The following is a 19,757-nucleotide window of genomic DNA, read 5'->3' as shown; positions in this document are numbered from 1 at the left end:
ACATCTGTCCTAACTATTATACACCTATTTATTTAAAGAAAAAGAACATATGGCACTAGAGATACTGAGACAGCAAATGCAGACTAATGGGTACAGCTGTCACGCAGGAAAGTCAGGCAGGTACATTCACCCATCTGCCCGTGCACAAACAGTGACCACAACATTAGCCAGCCCCTTCCCTGAGCAAGAGAGAAATCTTGAAAACCTGTCCTTAAAACTGAGACAGAGTTTTGATATCACTTTATGCATCAACTCTTCATAGGTTTTGTTAGCTGAACTTTCCAAAGTAAGTCATAAACACTCTTGTCAAGTATAAGCTTGCAAAGTAAAAAGTACATCTGAACTTCAATATTGTTATTAGACACTTTATTTCCCCCTCACTCGTACCTAGTATCTTCTTTAACTTAAGGAGTTCTTCCTCACCCTGATTGACATCAGATTCTGGTGTGTTGCCTACCATGGTTTGTGTATTGGATTTTGTTATTCCTGTGTTCAAGGACTTCTGCTATCTTGCTTGTTTTGGATGTTATAACTCTTTATTTAGCTGTCTGTATTCTGAAATCGGATTACTAACAGCACCTTCAGTTATGCAGCCCAAAGAGAGCCCACATCATCTTTCCTGCTGACATACAGAATCTTTCTGCAGAGGGAAAAACCACTATTTTTGGAGGGGGTGGGTATGGAGAGTCATGTCAGCAGTGTGCAGGGATCAGGACTGCAGCGCTGTTACTTGCACACAGCAGGTCCCAGACCTGAGTGCATTTCACCCAAGCTGAGCTTTTTGTAGGACTGCAGTTGTTACAGGTTTGCCTGAACTTACATTCTCCCACTTTTTTTGTTCCAGTGAAAACAGAAACTTTTAATGGTCATTAATAAAAATTATAGAATTCAGTTTGTGATAACCAGATGAATTCTACAATTGCTAAAACCAAATCAAATTACTGATTTGTTTTTACTGTACATTGTCATTTCAATTAACCAGCATGCAGATGAAAACACAATTCATTTTCAGATGGAAAAACTACCTACAGCAATATAACCAAAGTCATTGTGGCCACCTGCCTGCACGCTTACAGTGCACAGAACAGGTCAGAACTGACACATGAGTTACACTTCTGAGTTCAGCACGAGCTTCCTCAGGTAGAGAAATGCACTGCTCTGCAAACAGGCTCCACATGGGGACCAATTTTAGCCCCACAGGTTGGTTTCTCTTAACTGCTGCATCAACAGTCAATTACTGCTGGATTAACAAGATATTTAGAGAGGCTAAACATGATATCCCAGACAAGCAATTATCAAATGCTAGAAAGAATTATCACACTGAAATTGCCAGAATATAGAGAGATGTCTCATGTTATTGTCATTTGATCCAAATACTGGTTTATTTGTCAAAACCTAAAAGATAAGAGGGAAAAGAAGAAATGATCACATTTCTACAGAAGCAAATCAACACTGTAAAAAGAATTAGCAGAAATATTTATCTCTGAACAGATCTTTCAAACATAGTTAAAGACCATTTGGCTGGAAAAACTGGAGCACATCAATTTTGGTGTAAAAGGCATAACTGCATTTTAATTCATTTACAAAAAGCTTACAGATGTGGTTTAGACAGGAGTTGCTCAAGTTGCAAATATGCCTTGCTCTGGCAAGTCCCAATTTCTTTCCAAAGAGTAGGTCAGTGCATGGAAGGCCAAAATAAACACCCCAAAACAAGCAGCCTTGGGAATAAATGAAAAACACTTTTCACTCAGAGCTAGAATTGAGTATTTTTATACTGAAACCAGGCTAAACTGCTTCTTCAGGAAATTATCACAGGAGAGACTGTTGAAAGAAAAAGAGGGGTTGGGATGCATTTTGGTCAACACTTTTAGGCAACTGCAAATTCAGTGAACATGGAAGATGTTGCTATCAGTAAAGTCAAACCCACTTAAATTGAGCTCATAATTTCTATTTGATAGTTCTTTGAACCTGAAACTCAGCATGGGATCAAGTTTTTCTGGACTGAAACCTAAGAATTACATACAGGTCTGCACCAGACTGATCCTAAAAAACCCTCTCAAGGAGTAAAGCCTTATTTATGTATTTCCATAATGCTGAGAAGACTCTCCTGAGTGAATGAAAAACATTTTGATGTAGTTCACTGATTACCAGTATTTAGAAGCCACCCTTTTTTACTCCCTACAGAATTTGTAGACTAGGTAGGTTTACTGTTACTCAGGGATGATTCATGACAAAGAAAAATTATGCTTTTGGGAAGATGACTCTTTCAGAGAGATATATTAAAGAATATCCAGGAGAGAGTCTTTGGAAATAAATTTGTTAGAACATACACCTTAACAAACCTTATAAGCTATCAATACATTTTCATGCTAACTACACTGACTAACTAAACACACAATCCCAGTTTGAATGTGCAGTATGAGACAGCAACAGAGCATTATCCACAACACAGAGCTTAGTGAAAAGGTTGGAAAGTTCAGATAACCACTGAGAGATTTAGCTACTTCCAGGAGTATGGTTATTGCCTCTCCTACTTCTTGCAACCATTTCAACAGATATTCTGCCAGCACAACCACCCTCAAAAGGTTTGATACGTGTGCCTATTGTAAATAGTTCATATCAGCAAAGAAAAGTGATCTTGCTAGTTCATAGCCTATAGTGATTTCTTGAGCAAAACAAGCAGCATCAGCAAAACACCACTTTCATTGTATAACTATACCTATTCTAGCGTTTTTGCCTGTATTGAGAGTTGTAAATAAGCACAGTCCTTAACGACATTTCCAAGTTCACACAAGTTTTATGTGCAGATCTCACTCCAGGTGATCTCATCCTCAATCCAGAAAACTCCCTATCGTTGTAGCTCAGTGGCTTTCTTCCAGGTTTCAGAGAAATCTCTGAAATCAAGTAACTATCTCCCAAAAGACGCATGCTTTTCACGTCATGTAAAAATGAAATTCAGTGGAGAGCAGATAAATTTTCAGAGCTCAGACTATAAAGGAAGCATATGCAGTTGTGTGGAAAAATGCACAGGAGTGATAGAAGGTAGGCAGAAGTTACCAGTCCAGTGGCTAATTTATAGCAGTCAAAGTTTAACTTGAATTTAAAATGTTAAACTACCAAAGAATTGTTGGTGAGGTGACCTTTTCTTCCCCTCTCTCTTTTTCCTCTTTTCCCTGCTTATTCACAATATGTTAAAGCAGAACACAGGTCTATTCTATCCCCTACCCAGGTGGAGCTATCTTCCTGCTTTTAAGAGAGAAATTACCGCCACTGGAGGAAATCTGCTTATGGATTATTTCACTGCTTGAGTCAATACTTGTACATGTAGATATTACTACTCATGCAGTATGTAACACAACCTTCAATCTCTAGTATAATTAGGAAGAAAAGGGAGAGTTAAGGACAGACCAGAAATATCTTAATCATCAATGAAAACTGCAGGAGAAGTTTCTGGAAAGAGCTACTTAAATGGTTTTTTTTCCCCGTAGGATCCCTTGATTCTTGCAAAACTGATCTCAAAACAGATTAGGAAAACAATGAAAATACATATGGGAAAACTCAACTGTAGACTCCAGTTTTAGAGGGTGACAACTGGTAACATTTCTTTAAAATGCCTCAGTCTGTTAACAATCCAAAGTCCTCTGTAGAAGACTTTGAAAAATTTGCCAAATTCTATGAGTGAAACAGTACAACAGCTTGAAATGGCATTAATTAGAAGGATGGTTCATGGTGGTTCCACTGATAGAAAACTGAAAGCCACAACAAGCCTTCAGTTTAAGGTAACAAGCACTATTTAAAGTGAGACTTTTTAAAAATTATCAGCTGTTTGACACGCTTTGTGAAGATCAACAAATACAGAGACATTTCAGTGTAAAGACAATGAATAATAAATATTACTTTCACATTAAGACATGAACTTCCATATTGCAGTCAGACAGACATTTTGACAGTCAGAGTACTGCACAAAAACAGGTACAGAAGCAAAATGTTAGGGGAAATGCCATTATGTGTTAAACACAGAGCTGAAGGTAGGCAGAACTGAACTGCAGAGGGAATACTCAGGCTATTACTTAGGACTCCACTGAAACAAGAAATGTTTAACTCTCATACAGTATTATTTTATGATCAGCCTCTGCGTCATTCAAATAAATTCCCTCATTTCGATCTGCTTTTGGTCACCCTGATGCCTTTTGCCATTTTCTACATCCTTAGAGCTGGAAAACCAAACGCATATTTCAACTAAAGTGTCTGTCACCCACTGTTTTGGATGACTTGGGGAAACTGAGTGGTCACATGAGCTAGGCACATGTCTCTGGCTACAGGAGATATTCAATTGAGAAGCAGGATACTCAAAGTAAACAAAATGGTAACAGAAACCAATACAACTGGGAATCAAGACTGAGAATTAAATAACCTAAACAATGACAGAGGTCCCATTTTTCAGTGCATCAGTTTTGCTTGACTTGACACTAAGAAGAATACAGCAGAGAATCAAAACTGATGAACCTGGCCACTGTGGAAAGCTGCTTGTCTGACTGCATAAACCACTTTTTCCTTGCTGTTTACTAAAAACATATTAAAAAATAGATATCTGATGTCTTTGTCATCCGGCTAAATAAACAGTAAGTACTGAGAGGAGACATTCATTGCTCCTCATTTTTTTCACACCATTATCATGTCTTTGCCATGACAGTAGAAATAGCAGCAGTTAAGGTACTTCCTCTTAGAACAGGTAGCTATGCAATCTTTAAAACATCAATTTCCCAGGAGCCAGAAAGAATCCCAAATTTTCACCAACAATCAGCTGCTGCCTGAGAAGGGTCCTTCTCCTCTCCCTCCACCAAGGAATTAATTCTAATCTACTTTGCACTCTTCCAAAATGCTGTGGACAATTTTATTCAAAAAGAAAACTGTCATTGACATGTCTGCCACTCATATCTCAAGACAAGCACAGAAAAAATATCTGTCTTGCTACCACAAGCTCATAATTTTTGCATCTGCTAGCAACAACTGAGGAGATCGTTCACCAGACTGTCATAAAGTAAAAATATTAGCCATCAATATACTCAAGCTCTTGGATCAGAAGAGACAGCCCATCTCATGAGTCTCTCCAGGGCTGCCTGATGCCTGGCTTCATTCCTACATCTCCATTTCTTCTGCTTAGTGCAGTGGGGTCCTGGGAGGTTTTTTGAGATTTTTATACAAAAAAAAAAAAAAAAAAAAAAAGAGAGAGAGAAGTATACCTGTATCTGTAGGAGGGTCAAGATTTTGGAGCATTCCAGCTCAGGACTTAGTATGGAGAGTATGGAGTGCAATTACTCTAAAAAATGTAACAGGAGTTACTTTTTGTGGAGGATGGATGTTTGTCTATCTGTCCTTCTTACTCAAGAGGTGAATCTATTCCAGCATCTATTCAAATTAATGTCACCTCAGACAAACTATTTTTTTTTAAATAATTTTATTTATGGGACTAATGCCTATACACAGTTTAGCAGCAGGGACCACATTTTCTTCTACCTTGCTTGATTATGCTATATGAGAAGAATGAAGACCCAAAAAGAAAAAATCTCTGTAATAAAAGGGCTTTTCCTTGCAAACTAAATGGTTGCTCTGTGTTTCCCTTTATCACTTAACGTAGGAAGTCTCATACAAGACATCACTTTATTTGCTTTACTTTGGAATAGCATTTTATTGGCTTTATTCTCTTTCCTCACCTTGTATCACCCTGCTGGTGCTAAGAAACTGAGTCAGCATGGCTGACTTCAACTTCAGAAGCCAAAGTTGGCTCATCATTTAAAAAGGCTCACATACAACCACCTCACAAAGACAGGAAACTGCTCTGAAGTGGGACTCAGGAACCAGGCTCGGATAAGGTGACTTGCCAAACTTGCCTACAGGCTGCATGTGACACACTCAAATTGCCTCCTCTACCGCACGTTTCAGTTTCTATTGGATATGACACATGTAATAGCTCTGTGTTAATTAACTCATAGTGTTAATGACCACCAGTCACTGTCCTATAATCGCAGGGAGAACCACTAAGATGCTACAAAATTACTTCCAGCATTTCCCACTGTTAACTGAAAACTAACTAGCAAATGGTAAACCATCTCAAAATCTAGCACTGTCCTCTGCACAAAGGTGGTAAATATGAGTAACTGCACTGTTATTGTCCTTCCCACAGTCACTCTACAGAGGACATTTGTTTCCATAGGTTCAGCACCTTCTGTGAGCACTTAGGTGAGCCTGACCAACCCAAATCAAGCCTTACATTCCCTCCTGACTTGTATCAGCCCTCAGTGCACACTCACTGACTAATGCACACAACAAAGCATCCTTATTCCCTTACTTAATGGAACAAGTTCCCACAGAAATACCCACAGACTTTAATCTACAAGTGCAAGAGAGAAAAAAAAAAGGAAAAAAAAAGATATCTGGGACAGAACTGAGGAGACTCCTCATAAAGATGCCAAAGAAACTAATTTTTTTCCTCCCCTCGCCCTCCCCCAGTTTTAGAAGTATTAATAGAACGTAAAAACAAAACAGGCAAGTAAAAACACTTCAACCAGGTCAAATGGGTGTCCAAGCGGAGGTAAGAAACCACTTAAAGCTCTCACAGGATTATAAACCCCTCTGACAGGTCTGATAATTTTAAAGGCCTAATTCCATTACAGTATCTGGCAGCCTGCAAGGGCACATTTTACTAACCGTAGGCCACCAGGTCATGATAGATGTTGACAGAAAACACTAAAGGTTAAGTAGATGTAAGACCATAAAACATTTCAAGCTGTACAGTGCCAACAATGTTAACTAGCAACCATGGAGCTGTTTGAGAGGAGAAAAAAAATGGTTGTCTTGCCCCCAGCTGCAGTTCCAGGGAGCCGCAGCAGAATCAGGTGGCCAGGATGGCCAGCACCGGGCTCCTGTGACATGAAAGTCCTTTGGGCTACATCAACCCCCAGAGTTCCTATCCTACCTAAAGCTCAGAGTGCAAGATCAGGTTAATTAAGGTTAAGAAAACACAACCACACCACTGATTTCATCAGTCCTCTTCATCTGGGAAGCACGGTCAGCAGCTGCACGGCCGGCGGCAGCAGCGGTGCCACCGAGGAGCAGCAGGACAGGGGACATCCTGGTAGCTCAGGTCAGGCAACCTGCAAGTGCCTGTGTGTAACAGCACTCTGACTTTGAAAAGGAGCACTCATGTTCACAACCATGACAAAGATCCAAGCCAACAGTTAAAACAATTTAGTAAGACCCAGTAATTTTGCCTTAAACTCCCCCCAAAACCTGTTCAAGCACACCAATGCACCACTCACTTCAACTCCACCTAAGAGTATTTATGCAACACATATATGCAGCTGAAACTCCAACATGTAATTTGGATTGCTTACTCCTCAAAGGTGTCTAGATAAAATGACAATCACAGAGTTCACCTTATTTCAGCCATTAAGTACGAAACCTAATATTTGACATTCCAAACTAATGGAAAGGAAGGTATTCCATAGATTATTGCCTCTGTGCACAGAAAAGGTTTGAAAGCTGCTCTCTTCTGCATACCCTCTTTCTACAAGGCATTATGAGAATAGTTACAAATAAAGTTTCTGTTTTTTCTTTCTTCTGTGTAAAAGAGCTCCTCTAAGTGACATCTATATGGATAATAAATTGGCAATACCACAAACAATTAAATTAAAAGCTGTTCAATATGTAAGGGGGTGGGAGCTGACTACTGACCAAATCTGACATACAAATAGCTTGCTAATTTGTCAGCAAGCCAAAATAAATGGAATGGGCTGGCTACAGGTGCAGGTAAATGCCTCAGAAATAGACATCAATAAATCATTTAGCTCTCTATAACATTTTAGATTACAGTCATTTAACAAGAAGGACATTTTTGCCTTTGCAACATGATTCATGAGTGCTTCAAGCAAGCCATTTAAAGTCAATACTTAAGATGGGATTTTAAAACTTCCTTCTTCTGATTTCTTAAAACCTACTCTTAAACTTAGCAGAAATTATAAACTGTATCTTCTGTTCTGCTTATTGCAAAATACAAAATCCAAGATTTTGGGGTATTACACACTAATGATCAACTAACTCTCTAAAGTCCCAAACTCTCTCTATGAGAGAGTAATCACCCCTGATATTTTTTGTAGAGACAGAGACAAAGAGGAAGTTTGCTGAATGTCAGGCAAGCCAGACAGCCAGCATCCTAACCTTACTAGATGTGTCAACACAGAAAGATGGAAAGAGTGGGTCCCCATGTATTAAATGTGTTCCTTAGAAGTAAAAATCATTTGGTCCTCATAATTCTCCATCTCAAATACTTCTTTAAGAAGCCAGTCCATGACTAGCTGCTCTGTCAGCTCAAACACCATCTGTGGGGCTGTATTTCTATGAAAATGATACAAGGTGTCACAAACAATGACAGAAGCTTAACTGCATGTTCAAAAGGTGGTCAGACATACTACAACCAGAAACACGAAATACACAAGGACCATCTATGCTTCTATTTTGCAAAGAGCTTGGAAGTATATTCACATGATGTAAAGCCATTTAGTAAAAAGATTAAAATCTTTTGTAACTAGTGGACTAAGAACATATACAAACTTACATGAATGTTTTTGTTTTTAACTTGATTCTAATGCAACTTTTGTCTAATGAAGCATACTCCTTGACAGCCACAAATTATTCCAAGGACCTTCCAGGTAAATCGGTCAATTAAGGAATTACAGTATTTCCACCCCAAGGAATAATTAGAAAACATATATAGCCATTTGGAAAGCTGACTGGAACAGGACAACTTAACAACACTTGTCTACGTGCAAGATGATGACATGGTTCATAAGTTTCTTCCAGACTAACCTCTCAATTACCCTATTGCTAAAAAAACCAGTAGGGATACATATGGATGCAGAGGTGTGTAAGAACATGAAGAACTGGTGGTTATTTCCAAAAATATGCAATTTTATTACACCTAGGATAGGAGGAGTTTTTACACACGTACAACCTAACATGACAGCCAGGCACACTGCCAAACACGCATCATAAATCAGAGCTAACAGTCAAATCAGGACAGAACCCCAGTTACAGCACCACAGTTCACTAAGGTGCCTCCAAACTCACCGAAAAACACAACTGGTGTGACACAACTCTATGGCATATCTGTCTGAGCAGGAACTTTGGAGTTAAAACTATTGACAGCAACAAAATGAAAATGCTGAGAAGTATCCATAGCAGACCCCGTTAACAGAACCAGGGAGACCTACAAGCTGCTCAAGGCAGTCAAATAACAGCCTGTGATCAATAGAAGCAAATAGTGCTGGCAGATCAAGCAGGATCAAGACTACATAAGCCACTGCAATCTGTATGAATAAGTAAATCATGACAGGCTCCTCTGAAAGCTGTGCTGTTAGGCTGATGCTTGAAAACCTCAACTTTCTAAAACAGTTGGATAGTGTCAGTAGATAAGACAGTAAAAGTACTGTTAACACCCTTCTTTGATGCCTGGCCTAGAATACGGATAAGTAAGTAGCACTAAGCAGCAAAAAAAACCAAAACCCAACAGTATTTTTGCTTTTCCTACTACATACTAATGCAGAAAGAAGGTTGTTAATAAAATGTTAAATATATTAAACAGCAAAAGCAAACACTAGGTCAGTAAAACTGGTTAGCAGAACTAACTGAGAACTGAAGAGAGTCCTGTGACAATCTCCTCTTAGCTCTCTCTGTTACCTTCTTGGGCTTGACTAAGAAAAGGTAGTCAAGGAGTGATTTTTATGAGCATCCCAGTTCTTCCCATCTGCCCTAGTTCTACTTCTGCTGAAGCTCTAGTTCATTTGTAACTAAGTTAGGTCAGAATGATTTTGAAACTCCAGTACAAATAGTTTTAATGATAAGCACAGGAAAGAATGAACCTGTCCAGGTACTACAACATTATATTTAAATAGCATTCTAATGAGCTTGTATTAACCAACAATTGTGGGATTTTGTCTGCTTCCAGGATGTCAACACAGCTTGTCTACCTCCTGAAATTTAAGGGATTTAAGAGATACAAAGGGCACTGGGGAGGTACAAAGAATACCAAGTACTAACAACAAAATTCAGTTTGAGGATTAGAAGTTTAAAAACAAACAATAACCATTATTCATCAAACTGGTGAGAGTTGTACTTCAGTTATAATAAATAACAAAGAATTAGGAGCTTATCTGGGTGTCAGAACATTCTATTGGTATTAATAAAAACAACTGAGAACAAAATTAATTTTTTTTTTCTGAAACAGGTAAAACTGTCATGGGTTGCACTGGATTACTGTCAATAGAATGAATATTGAATATTCTCATAGTGCCTTGTAGAGAGTATGCAGAAGAGAGCAGCTTTCAACAAGCTAAGACTCAGGACTAGTAATACACTCCAGAGAATGCAAGATATTTGAGAATGATCCAAGTCAATAACTGGAGAAATGTATAGTATTTATTATAGATAGGCTGAGTGGTAGCCTTCCACACTGCTGAAGTAATTACTGTCCTAATGTCAGTAATCTTATTTTATAACTATACCTTGTCTTGATTTTAAGGAGAAAATTCTTCAAGTAACTTCCAATTAAAAATAGAAATAAAAAACCTGTCTATGTTCATTCTGTGTTTCTCTTGTTTCCTTGCTGTATTCTCAGTGAAAGAGTTACATATGTGCCAGACTGGCTGGCTGCTTCCTCCCTGATGATGAATGGATGTGCACTCTACACCATGCCTTGAAAGCTATTACTGCTTTGTCTTATTTTGCATTGGTGTGCCTCTGATAATTACTGAAACATCCAATTCATTTGAAGGCTAGCTCATTCTTTCACATGCTGGTTTAAAAGGCTTTGTTCAGTAAATTCAAGTTGTTCTGATATTGAAGAAGTTGATTTTTAGTTACTTCTCGAACAACTGTTTTATATCCCTGAACATCGTTTTGCTACAGTATTTTAGAAGCAGGTGTACCCGGGGGAATTTTGATTCTTATCTTGCTGTTAGAAGAGCCAAGTGATATTAATACAGTCTTTCAAGTGTGTTAACTTTTAGCTATTATAAGGATTTGTTTGTTTTGGTTATTCCAAAGAAAACATCAATAATACCACACTACAGTGAAACAGATGCCATGTCTAGTGTTTTCTTGTAGAATTTTCTGGGTTTTTTCTGCAAAGGCAGTAGTACGAGGAAAACCGCCACAGCAAACTCTAGGAAATTTGGAGGACAGGCAGTGGGGTCATCTGCTACATTTAAAACCCTCAGGATACATCTGTGCTGCACCACGTGCTGTATCCCGCAAGGTATCAGAGGCAGTAAACCATCCTCTCAGCCTGCCCAGCTAATCCACATGCTCAGCCAGGCTTCTGAGACTTCGACTGTATCACCCAGCTCTAGCTGGATAGCTGTGAACTACAATGCAGTAATAGCTAAATAATGCTGGGAGGAAGCCACTTTTCCCCACCTTTCATTTTTCCTTGAGCAAAAGCCTTGCTCTCCCAGCTGCTTACAAGCAGTTTCACGGCAGTCTGTTAAGAGCAGCTTCTTTTGCTTGTTCCACCCAAGAGAAAACAGAAGTTCCCCTTGCCAGAGCAGCCTCAGAGGAAGGTATTTCCTGTGGCAGTCTCTGTTCTCAAAAAGAGAGGAACAAAACCAGAGGGCATCTTCACTGAGATCTCTGGAACATCATTTTAACAATGTTCCACATGATAAGGTTTTGGGTTTGTTTTTCCTTGGTGAGCTCCTTCCCTGATTAGCTCTTCTGCTGTTTGTTAATATAATGTACAGTCTATTCTTTTGCTGTGAGAAGAAAAAAAAAAGTTCCATTTGTAAAATCCCATGGAGTGACAGTTTCCTGTTGGCTGCATTCTAGTAAGATTTTTGGTTGCTGTTGGTCAGCAATATCCCTTTTGCTGGTGTAATGCTCATGAGAAAGCAGCCTCTCATTGTCACAGTCCCAGTGACAACTGAGGATAATGTGGGAACTTCTGTGTCCTCAGTTTACCTTGTGACACAGAAAAACACTCTTCTCCTGTCTTAGTTACACATCTTTTATTTGGGGGGGGGGGTTGGGGCATTGGATTCAGAGATTCTCTGAAAAGAATTGCTATACTAACTCTTACAGCAACACAAGGCCTGTTTTGCCAGACTATTCTCTGTGAACTATCTCACCATAACCAATACAGTACCTGTTACAATAACAACAAATTGTTAATTGAGCCCAAAGTATCCTCTGTTATTCTCTCATTGTTCATTTACATGCTCTGCTTCTTTGCTTTGTAACTAACAGCTGTCCCCTGCCCACTGCACAGGGACAAGCTTTCTTGGGTGTTCCTGGAGCTTTCATCCAGCGTAAGGGCCCGAGGACTGAATGCTACTTTCAGCACAAGTAATATCAATGGAGTGCATGTGTTTCACTGAAATATGAAGAGAGCAACATTTCTGCCAGGATCACAGAGACATTGACACAGATTTGACACCTGCACCCATTCTTCTGCGATCTACACAGGATTAAAGGCTTACGACTAAGTTTCAAACCTCTCTTATGACCAGTATTTTCAACTGCTAACATGAAACTCTACCTTGCCCATTCTGAAGAATTCTTTAGTAGTAAATTTTCACTGCATTTTCAGACATATTTCCCCATGGATCTTCTGATGGCTCCACCAGAAAGGGGTAAAAGTGGGGTGGGTGGGAATCAAATGAACGTTAAGTATTTTTTTTAATCAAACTTTAACCATAAATTCGAAATTGAGCCTTTGGTAGCATTCTTCTGTTAACTTAAACTTAAACTGAAGTGTTACTCAGTTCTTCTGAAATATATTTACATAAAACCAAACTTTTGTTCACAAGTTCTACTGCACTTTAGCTGCCATCTCAATTTCAGTGCTAAGCAAAAAGAGGAACAAAATCCTGCTAAGCAGATTGGTGACAGCATGGAGGAAACATGCTTTTGCTCAAGAGGAGCTTCTACTTTTATGCATGATTAGATGCTGATAATTACTTTCTTACCATTATACCTGTAATAAACTTCCAACCGGAGGAAAAAATACAGGAAATATTAGGTAACTTAGAGTAATTTTAGCTGAATTTTAATTTTATGTACTTCCATTTCCCTGTAGTGTTCCAGCCATGCTAATTGCTCCTCTTAGGTCACCCCAGCCTAATGACCTGATTAGCTTCAACTGACTGAGACACAACTTCTTGAAAGAAACTGTCTCCACAGTAAGTTTTCTGTCCAAAATCTACAGATTTGCACAACAAACATAATCTCCTGCCAAGTTAAGTTGTTGTCATAAATGTGGGTTCAAACCGAGCAGTTCACCCCCTGAGATGTCTACAGAGAGCAATTACTTTATCAAAAGTTGACAGATAGTAAGGGTTTTTCAATTGGATCTTATAACAGGCTCACCTGAACTCAGGGCAAGCAGTTTATATGACTGAAGTCAACACTTGTTTTGACAGTGGCTTCAGTGGACCTGGAATCACCGACGCACTTTAGGCAAAGTCTATTGCACCTCACACAGCGATTTTACTGATTGAAGAGCTGTTATCTACAATAGCAAGTCTCTTCCCCCAACAGACTGTGCTGTCAGTGTCTGACTTGCAAACACTGAAGCTGTATAAATCCCTTGCATTTTGGTTTTGGTGTACGTTGATATACACTATTTTATTCAGTTTTAAGACATTACTTGCATTAATGCCACTAACTAAGCTAAATAATAAACCGACTTCTTGGGAAGTCTGACATCACTAGTTTGAAACTTCCTGAAAACTCCATAAATCATACGCAAATTATCTTTTTAGTTTTTATACAGGAAAAGAAATAAACAAGACACTTGTTACTGCTCAGCACAAGGGGCAAAAAACTTATCAACTGGAATACCTGAGACTGCCATTGATACCAACACTTCTCTGAGATCTTCTTTGAAACCACTTGCCACAGATGTGAGTTCTGCATGGCAAGGTCTTTCCATAAAGACAGCAAAAATGAAATGGTGGCAGCAGCATTGTCACTGCTGTTTGCAGAACAGCTTGTCACGTTCTGACAGTGCCAGACAGGCTAAAGTTGCAAGGAAAGGCCCCTGATAATTGCTGTTGCCTTTTGGTTTTATGACTGCGGATACAGTAAGCGAGATTCTTGGCGGATTCAAAGGGTTCAACCCCCCCCGAAATGAGGAGCTTTGAGCCCAGCCCGGGTGTGGGGCGGGCGGCGGCGATGGCCCGGGCAGGGCGCAGCCCCGCTGCCATCGCTGACAGCGCCGCCGGCCGTACCCACAATGCACCCGCCCGGTACACCCGGCACACACACGGGCACACGCACGGGCACACACACGGCCGGGTACACACACACACACACATACACACACATACACACACATATACACAGCCCCGGGCACACGCCGCGCTCGCCCCGGGGCGAACACACCCCAACGCGCGTCCCCGCTCACACACGCACGGCCCCCGCCCCCCCCGAAACCAACTTACCCCCGAGTTACATCCCATTCACAAGCCCGGGCTTCCTCTGCCGCCCCTCCTCTGCGCGCCTGCCTCTCCTGCTGCAGAGAGGCCACATATGTCTGCAAACACTTCTAGGCAGAAACCAGCCAGTGCAGAACAAAGACAGCCGGGGTTGCCTTCATCTCAGCACAAGGCAGCCAGTAGCTATTTTCAAGCTTGTTCGCTCTCCCCCTCAGAGGGCACCCTGCTCTGTTTCTCCCTCTCTCTCTCCTCTCTTTGCCTGTCCAGCTACTGCACAACACACATCAATTATTCATTGCTTGTCTCCCGGTTTCCAGGCAAAACCAATCACAGATGGAGTCTTGCTAATGGGCTCATGCCGTACTTGCCAACAGGCTATTTGTGCTCAAGCTACAACCCTCTAGAGACAATAAAGAGAATCAGGTTAAGCTTTAAAACTTCACACGTACGCGAACAGACCTAAAACGGCGACAGACATGTAAGCATCCCTATGACATTGCTCAGAAGTACGTCTTCAGCATACAGCATGGCAGAAGGCTGCTTTAAATCTTCTGAAAGGGTTTTAAGAAAATCAAACACTCAGAAAAATCTCACCTCAGCTGCATGTTATTGATATTGATGGTTCTCTTTTCTGTCTCTAGTGATCCATGTCTTGCTTTCCCATTACACCTCTCCCTCCTTCTCTCATACTCGTGCACGCACACACACACACACACACACATACAGCCACAGCCACTTTGCCAGAAGGAAGAGAGAGAAAGAGAGAGGAGGAAAAAAAAAACCACCCAGGCAGCTCACATTTCAAACTTGCAAGGAGGGGTGGTGCTTAAAACGCTAGGACAAAGCCTCTGTCTCTGGCACCCAGCCAAAATACTAAAATAAATCCCCTCGATCAATTAATTGGAAGCAACACTTGTTCGAGCCCGCGTAACAAACCATTAAGGGCGCCGGGGCTGAAAAGTCTTGATATTTGGGAAATCTTACACCCTTGTTTCCCCCCTACCCTGTTTGCTGAATGCTGTTGACTAAATCCATCAAACTAGTCATGCTAATTAGCGTCCAGGGCAGCCTCGGCGGCGAAGCAGCGCCCGGGGCGGGCGGCCCCGCGGTCCGGGAGTTTCCTTACGGACCGGCCGCCGCCCCGCCCGGGGCAGGAGGGACCTGCGGGCCGGGCCGAGGGTACCGATGGCGGTGCGGGCTGCGGTCCCGGCGGCGGTGCCGAGGGTGCCCGGCGGCGGTGCCGAAGGTACACAGTGGCGGTGCCGAGGGTGCCCAGTGGCGGTGCCGAGGGTGCCCAGTGGCGATGCCGAAGGTGCCCAGCGGCGGTGCCGAAGGTGCCCAGCGGCGGTGCCGAAGGTACCCAGCGGCGGTGCCGAGGGTGCCCAGTGGCGGTGCCGAAGGTACCCAGTGGCGGTGCCGAGGGTGCCCAGTGGCGGTGCCGAAGGTACCCAGCGGCGGTGCCGAGGGTGCCCAGCGGCGGGCGCAGCGCTCCCGCCCGGCGGGGCCACAGCGCGTCCCTCCCTGCCCGGGGGAAACTGAGGCAGGAGGTACCAGCTGGAACAGCTGTCACCTGCGGGACAGCCTCGCTCGGGCTGTTTGCTCGGGGTGTCTTTAGGAGTTCAGGTCTTCACCTCTGCCGGCCGCCCACTGCTCCCAGCGCATCACCCGTTCCCACGCCACTGCCAGTTCAGCGCTGCCCATGAAAGAGTTTTAAACAACTTTCACATGTCCAGCTGTGCCACAACGCAGCCTGTGGTGGTCAGCGTTTCAGCTGATAGTGTCAAAGGAAAAAAAAAAAACCACCAAAAAAATCAGGAAGCTAATGTGACAATTCTTTGCTCCCTCTCAGAGGGAAAACTGGCAGTTTAAGTTGTGGCCAGCCGAGCACCAGCCTTTTCCTGCCAGCCTCCGCGGTGCAGAGCCACTTCCTTCCCCGCACAACCTGCACAAAGGCACCTCCACCTCTTAAAGGCGCACCCAGCACTCTCGCAGGGAAGGCAGCCGGCAGGCTCCAGCAAAAACCAAACAAAACACAAACAACAAAAAAGGAGGACTTGAAAAAATAATGGCTTTCCAGCAAAATTCCCTTCAGTGAAAAAATGGCCTCAGCTTCCCTTGCCATGCTTACAGTCACTTAACTGTGCTTCACAATCACCTTAGCAGAGAGAGTCGGCAACATGACAGATCGGAGCAGCAAACTATCACAGATATCAAAGAGCAGCTCTTCTCTGAAAAATGATTCCACAAAAAAGCATTGTCAGATTTCATGTTCGGGTTTTTCTCCCCAGGGAATCCACTACAAACAGGTAAGAGGTATGTGTGCTTTCACCTAACTTCCACTCCTGGCGCAGGATCTCAAGGTCAGCCTGTCAGACAGGCTTTGCTTTCTCTCCACAGCCAACAGACCAAGCAGAACTGCAAATCAAACCCTCCACAATATTTTGTGCAATCTCAGAGCTGCACAAGCGTGACCGAAGGAGCACTAAACAGTATGGCTGCTTCAGGTGGTTCAGGACTCAGCGCTGGGCCAGCGCCCGCAGCAGACAGTCCGTACGGCACAGGTGAGCCTTCAGCTGGGTCCTCAGAGATCCAGGAGGACCCACAGGGCTGCTGGAAACAAACTCCTACACAAAATTTAGTTTCCACTGCAGTTGATCAGACTTGAGATTCAGTCACACAAAAGAAAAGTACAGAACCTCATACAATTGCCTTTCAGAGTGGACAGAAACTTTACAGAGGTGTAAATTATACAGCTAGCCTGGCAGAATAGATAATAGCAAGCACAGGTTTTAGAGGACTGTCAAAGCAATTATAAGTATGTCGATAATCCAAAATAAGGACCAAATTCCCTACTAATGTAACTGCACTGAGTTTAGACTTGGTGGATGTGAATGAAATTTATAATTGATTATAATACTACGTGAACTCTTGATAGACACAGAATGAATATTTCTGTGCTTGTTTCAGGTTTTACTGCATTTATAGAATTTTCAAACTGTTCATAAGCTATCATAGTATTATTTCATATTTTGAAAAAAAACCATAAAGCAGCAACAAGAACATATCAGGCAGTCGCGAGCTCCCAGATGTCGAGACTGGCTCCTTCCTCATACAAATTAATGAAATTAATTTCTCAATGAAATTATTTCTGAGGCGTAAAAAGTAATTTTATCGTTTCTGTATAGAAAACATACACTCCAGTATCCTGGGGTAGTAGTTTTTCTAACTACGATCATAAGTAGTACCTCTCTGCAATTAAATTGCTGTTTCTAGTGTAACAGTGTAAGTTTCTCTTTTAAGCTGCCTGTCTTTTCAGAGGAAGTGGTTTAGATTAGACAAATCACTTATCTAAAAATTATGTACTTACTTCTCCTTTGACAAATCTTCAGCAGGTTTCTAATCCCACCCTGCCACTTGAAATATCACTTTCTGTGATGACATTTGAGTCACAGTTGTCAGAAGCATCAGGCTCTGTAGTTAAATGGATTAAATCACACTTCATAGCATGCAGTATTTTGAAGAAGGAGTGGTTTATCATTTGTAGAAATTAATCATAACAGTTTTTTCTCTAGGGCAAATTCCCAATCATTTTTAAAGATTACTATGTTTAAGCCCCTCTGACAGCAGTATGTCAAATTACATCACAAGGAAGGTTATCTCAGGCAGTGATAACTATTAACAAGACTCACTGAAGACATGTACTACTGGGAAAAGCAGGTCCATACTGGGAGGTACAGGAGTGCAGGAGTGCAGGAGTGGGAGAGCAGGCTCTTTGGCTGTGCTTTGTGTGGCTCTGTTGAGGCCCCAGGGATCCCCCTGTCTGGTGGCATTCCTGGCCACTCACATCCTGAGCAGCCACACTCCCGGGGCCATCGGGACACTCAGCCCACAGCAGAGGGGAGACAGGGTGGGACATCACTGAGTTTTACAGGGAGGAAAAAGGAGACGCTTATTTGGACCGCCTCTAGCTGAGTAAGGAGAAGAGTTGAAAGAATTTCAGAGAACTCCTGTTTATCTCAAAGCAGGAGGTAACGTTTGTCTGTTTAACATACACTGTCAATGCAAAACAATATTACTGATGAGAAACATCCCGAATCTCGATCCTGTCAGTCACCGCTCAGCATAGAAACAAACCACATTCCTATGGTACTGCTCTTTGCTCTCCATGCCAAGAGACACTTCCTCCTGGAGTGTATTTTTAAAAAGTCAGAAGTCTGTCCATATTAAGTAGTGATGATGCAACAGACCTGCACATCCATGGAACACTAATTTTTTTATGGTGAACAGATAATGATGTGAACAGATTCATATGTTCAGGTGCCTTTGATTGCTCAACATAAACAGCACGATGCTTATCTCCAACCAGTTCAAGTGAGATAGCCTTTGGGTGTAATTATTGCTTCTCTCCCACCTTGCCCCTCTTTGGTGATACTGCAAAAAAAATGAATCAAATAGATCAACACCCATAATAAAAATGCATACCACCAACATGAAAAGAAGGAGAGGCTGAAGAGGAGTGGAGATCAAATCACCCATTTGGATGCTTCAGTATCAAGTAGGCTGTACAAGGGGGTACATCACCATGTTCTACTGTAATTTCATTATGAGAGGTGTGTAGAGAAAAGAGCAGACAAGTTGTTTAGAGAAAGAAATATAAATGGGTAAAGAAATTCTCTTCAAATAGCTGTAATACCAGTTATTGCCCACTGAGTCATGATATAATCCTTTAGTAATGCAAATTTTCTATGGCCAAAGATTTAAAGGTTTATCTTGGGGACCAATCTTTATTCATCGGAGTTTTGCTGCACTGCTGAACACAGCAGGGTAGTTCCTTACAACATTTGTTTAGAGCAGGTTATTTGCCCAAGAATTAGTTCCCTGGATAGGTATGTATTTTACTATTGATTCGAAGGATTCAAAAAACTCCTTAGAAGGCTTACAATTACATAGTTGAAATACATGGAATACATGGATCAGTGGCCTTGTCGATTTTTCCTAGTGTTTCACAGTAGGTTGAGTCAGTTGAAGCTGTTATAAATCCAAGGGCTGCATCCCAGTCAGAAACCAACCACTTACTTGGAAAAATGAAAATTAAAATCCTTTGACTCTGCATTAAATATGTTTCATGCATAACCCATTTTCCACAAATCAAATCAACTCCATCCAGAAAGAGGTGTGAAAGGAAAACTCAGTATTTAAAAGCAAAGTAAAAAAGAACCTTTCATGTGGTTTAGTCCTATCTTATTTAAGTCAAAGATTACTACACTG

At 41.6% G+C, this 19,757-nt stretch overlaps 2 protein-coding genes across 21 annotated transcripts in view; one reads left to right on the top strand and one right to left on the bottom strand.

The window, feature by feature from the left end:
• Window positions 1-19,757, bottom strand: part of ZMIZ1 (zinc finger MIZ-type containing 1) — a 347,321-nt gene that overhangs the window by 76,539 nt on the left and 251,025 nt on the right. Inside the window, exon 1 of one of the 9 annotated variants that reach the window (XM_051800872.1) lies at window positions 15,084-15,216. The exons of the other annotated variants lie outside the window; for them this stretch is intronic. The gene's annotated coding sequence lies outside the window, so the exon portion shown is untranslated. Of the gene's footprint in view, window positions 1-15,083; window positions 15,217-19,757 lie in introns of those variants that run through there. 9 annotated transcript variants of the gene reach the window in all.
• LOC127477099 (collagen alpha-1(I) chain-like) lies at window positions 15,265-16,547 on the top strand. Of its 12 annotated transcripts, none has more exons than XM_051801009.1 (2): window positions 15,265-15,713; window positions 15,824-16,547. In XM_051801009.1, exons 1-2 carry the CDS (start codon window positions 15,675-15,677, stop codon window positions 16,190-16,192), a joined length of 408 nt encoding a protein of 135 aa, XP_051656969.1. In that variant the 5' UTR covers window positions 15,265-15,674; the 3' UTR covers window positions 16,193-16,547. The 12 variants fall into 12 exon arrangements, with proteins under 12 accessions (XP_051656969.1, XP_051656957.1, XP_051656958.1 ...); XM_051800997.1 differs by having other exon boundaries at window positions 15,802-16,547; XM_051800998.1 differs by having other exon boundaries at window positions 15,265-15,735.

This window comes from Manacus candei, unplaced genomic scaffold (genome assembly GCF_025592945.1).
Source record: "Manacus candei isolate 608988 ecotype Guabito, Panama unplaced genomic scaffold, ASM2559294v1 h1tg000050l, whole genome shotgun sequence".
Lineage (NCBI taxonomy): Eukaryota > Metazoa > Chordata > Aves > Passeriformes > Pipridae > Manacus > Manacus candei.
Note: the sequence above shows the minus strand (reverse complement) of the source record. Positions and strands in the feature narration are given on the sequence as shown.

Coding starts and splice junctions, on each gene's coding strand:
- LOC127477099 (XM_051800997.1), top strand. CDS start 15,505: ATGCTGTTGACTAAATCCATCAAACTAGTCATGCTAATTAGCGTCCAG. Junction 15,714..15,801: donor TCCCGGCGGCGGTGCCGAGG/GTGCCCGGCGGC, acceptor GCGATGCCGAAG/GTGCCCAGCGGCGGTGCCGA.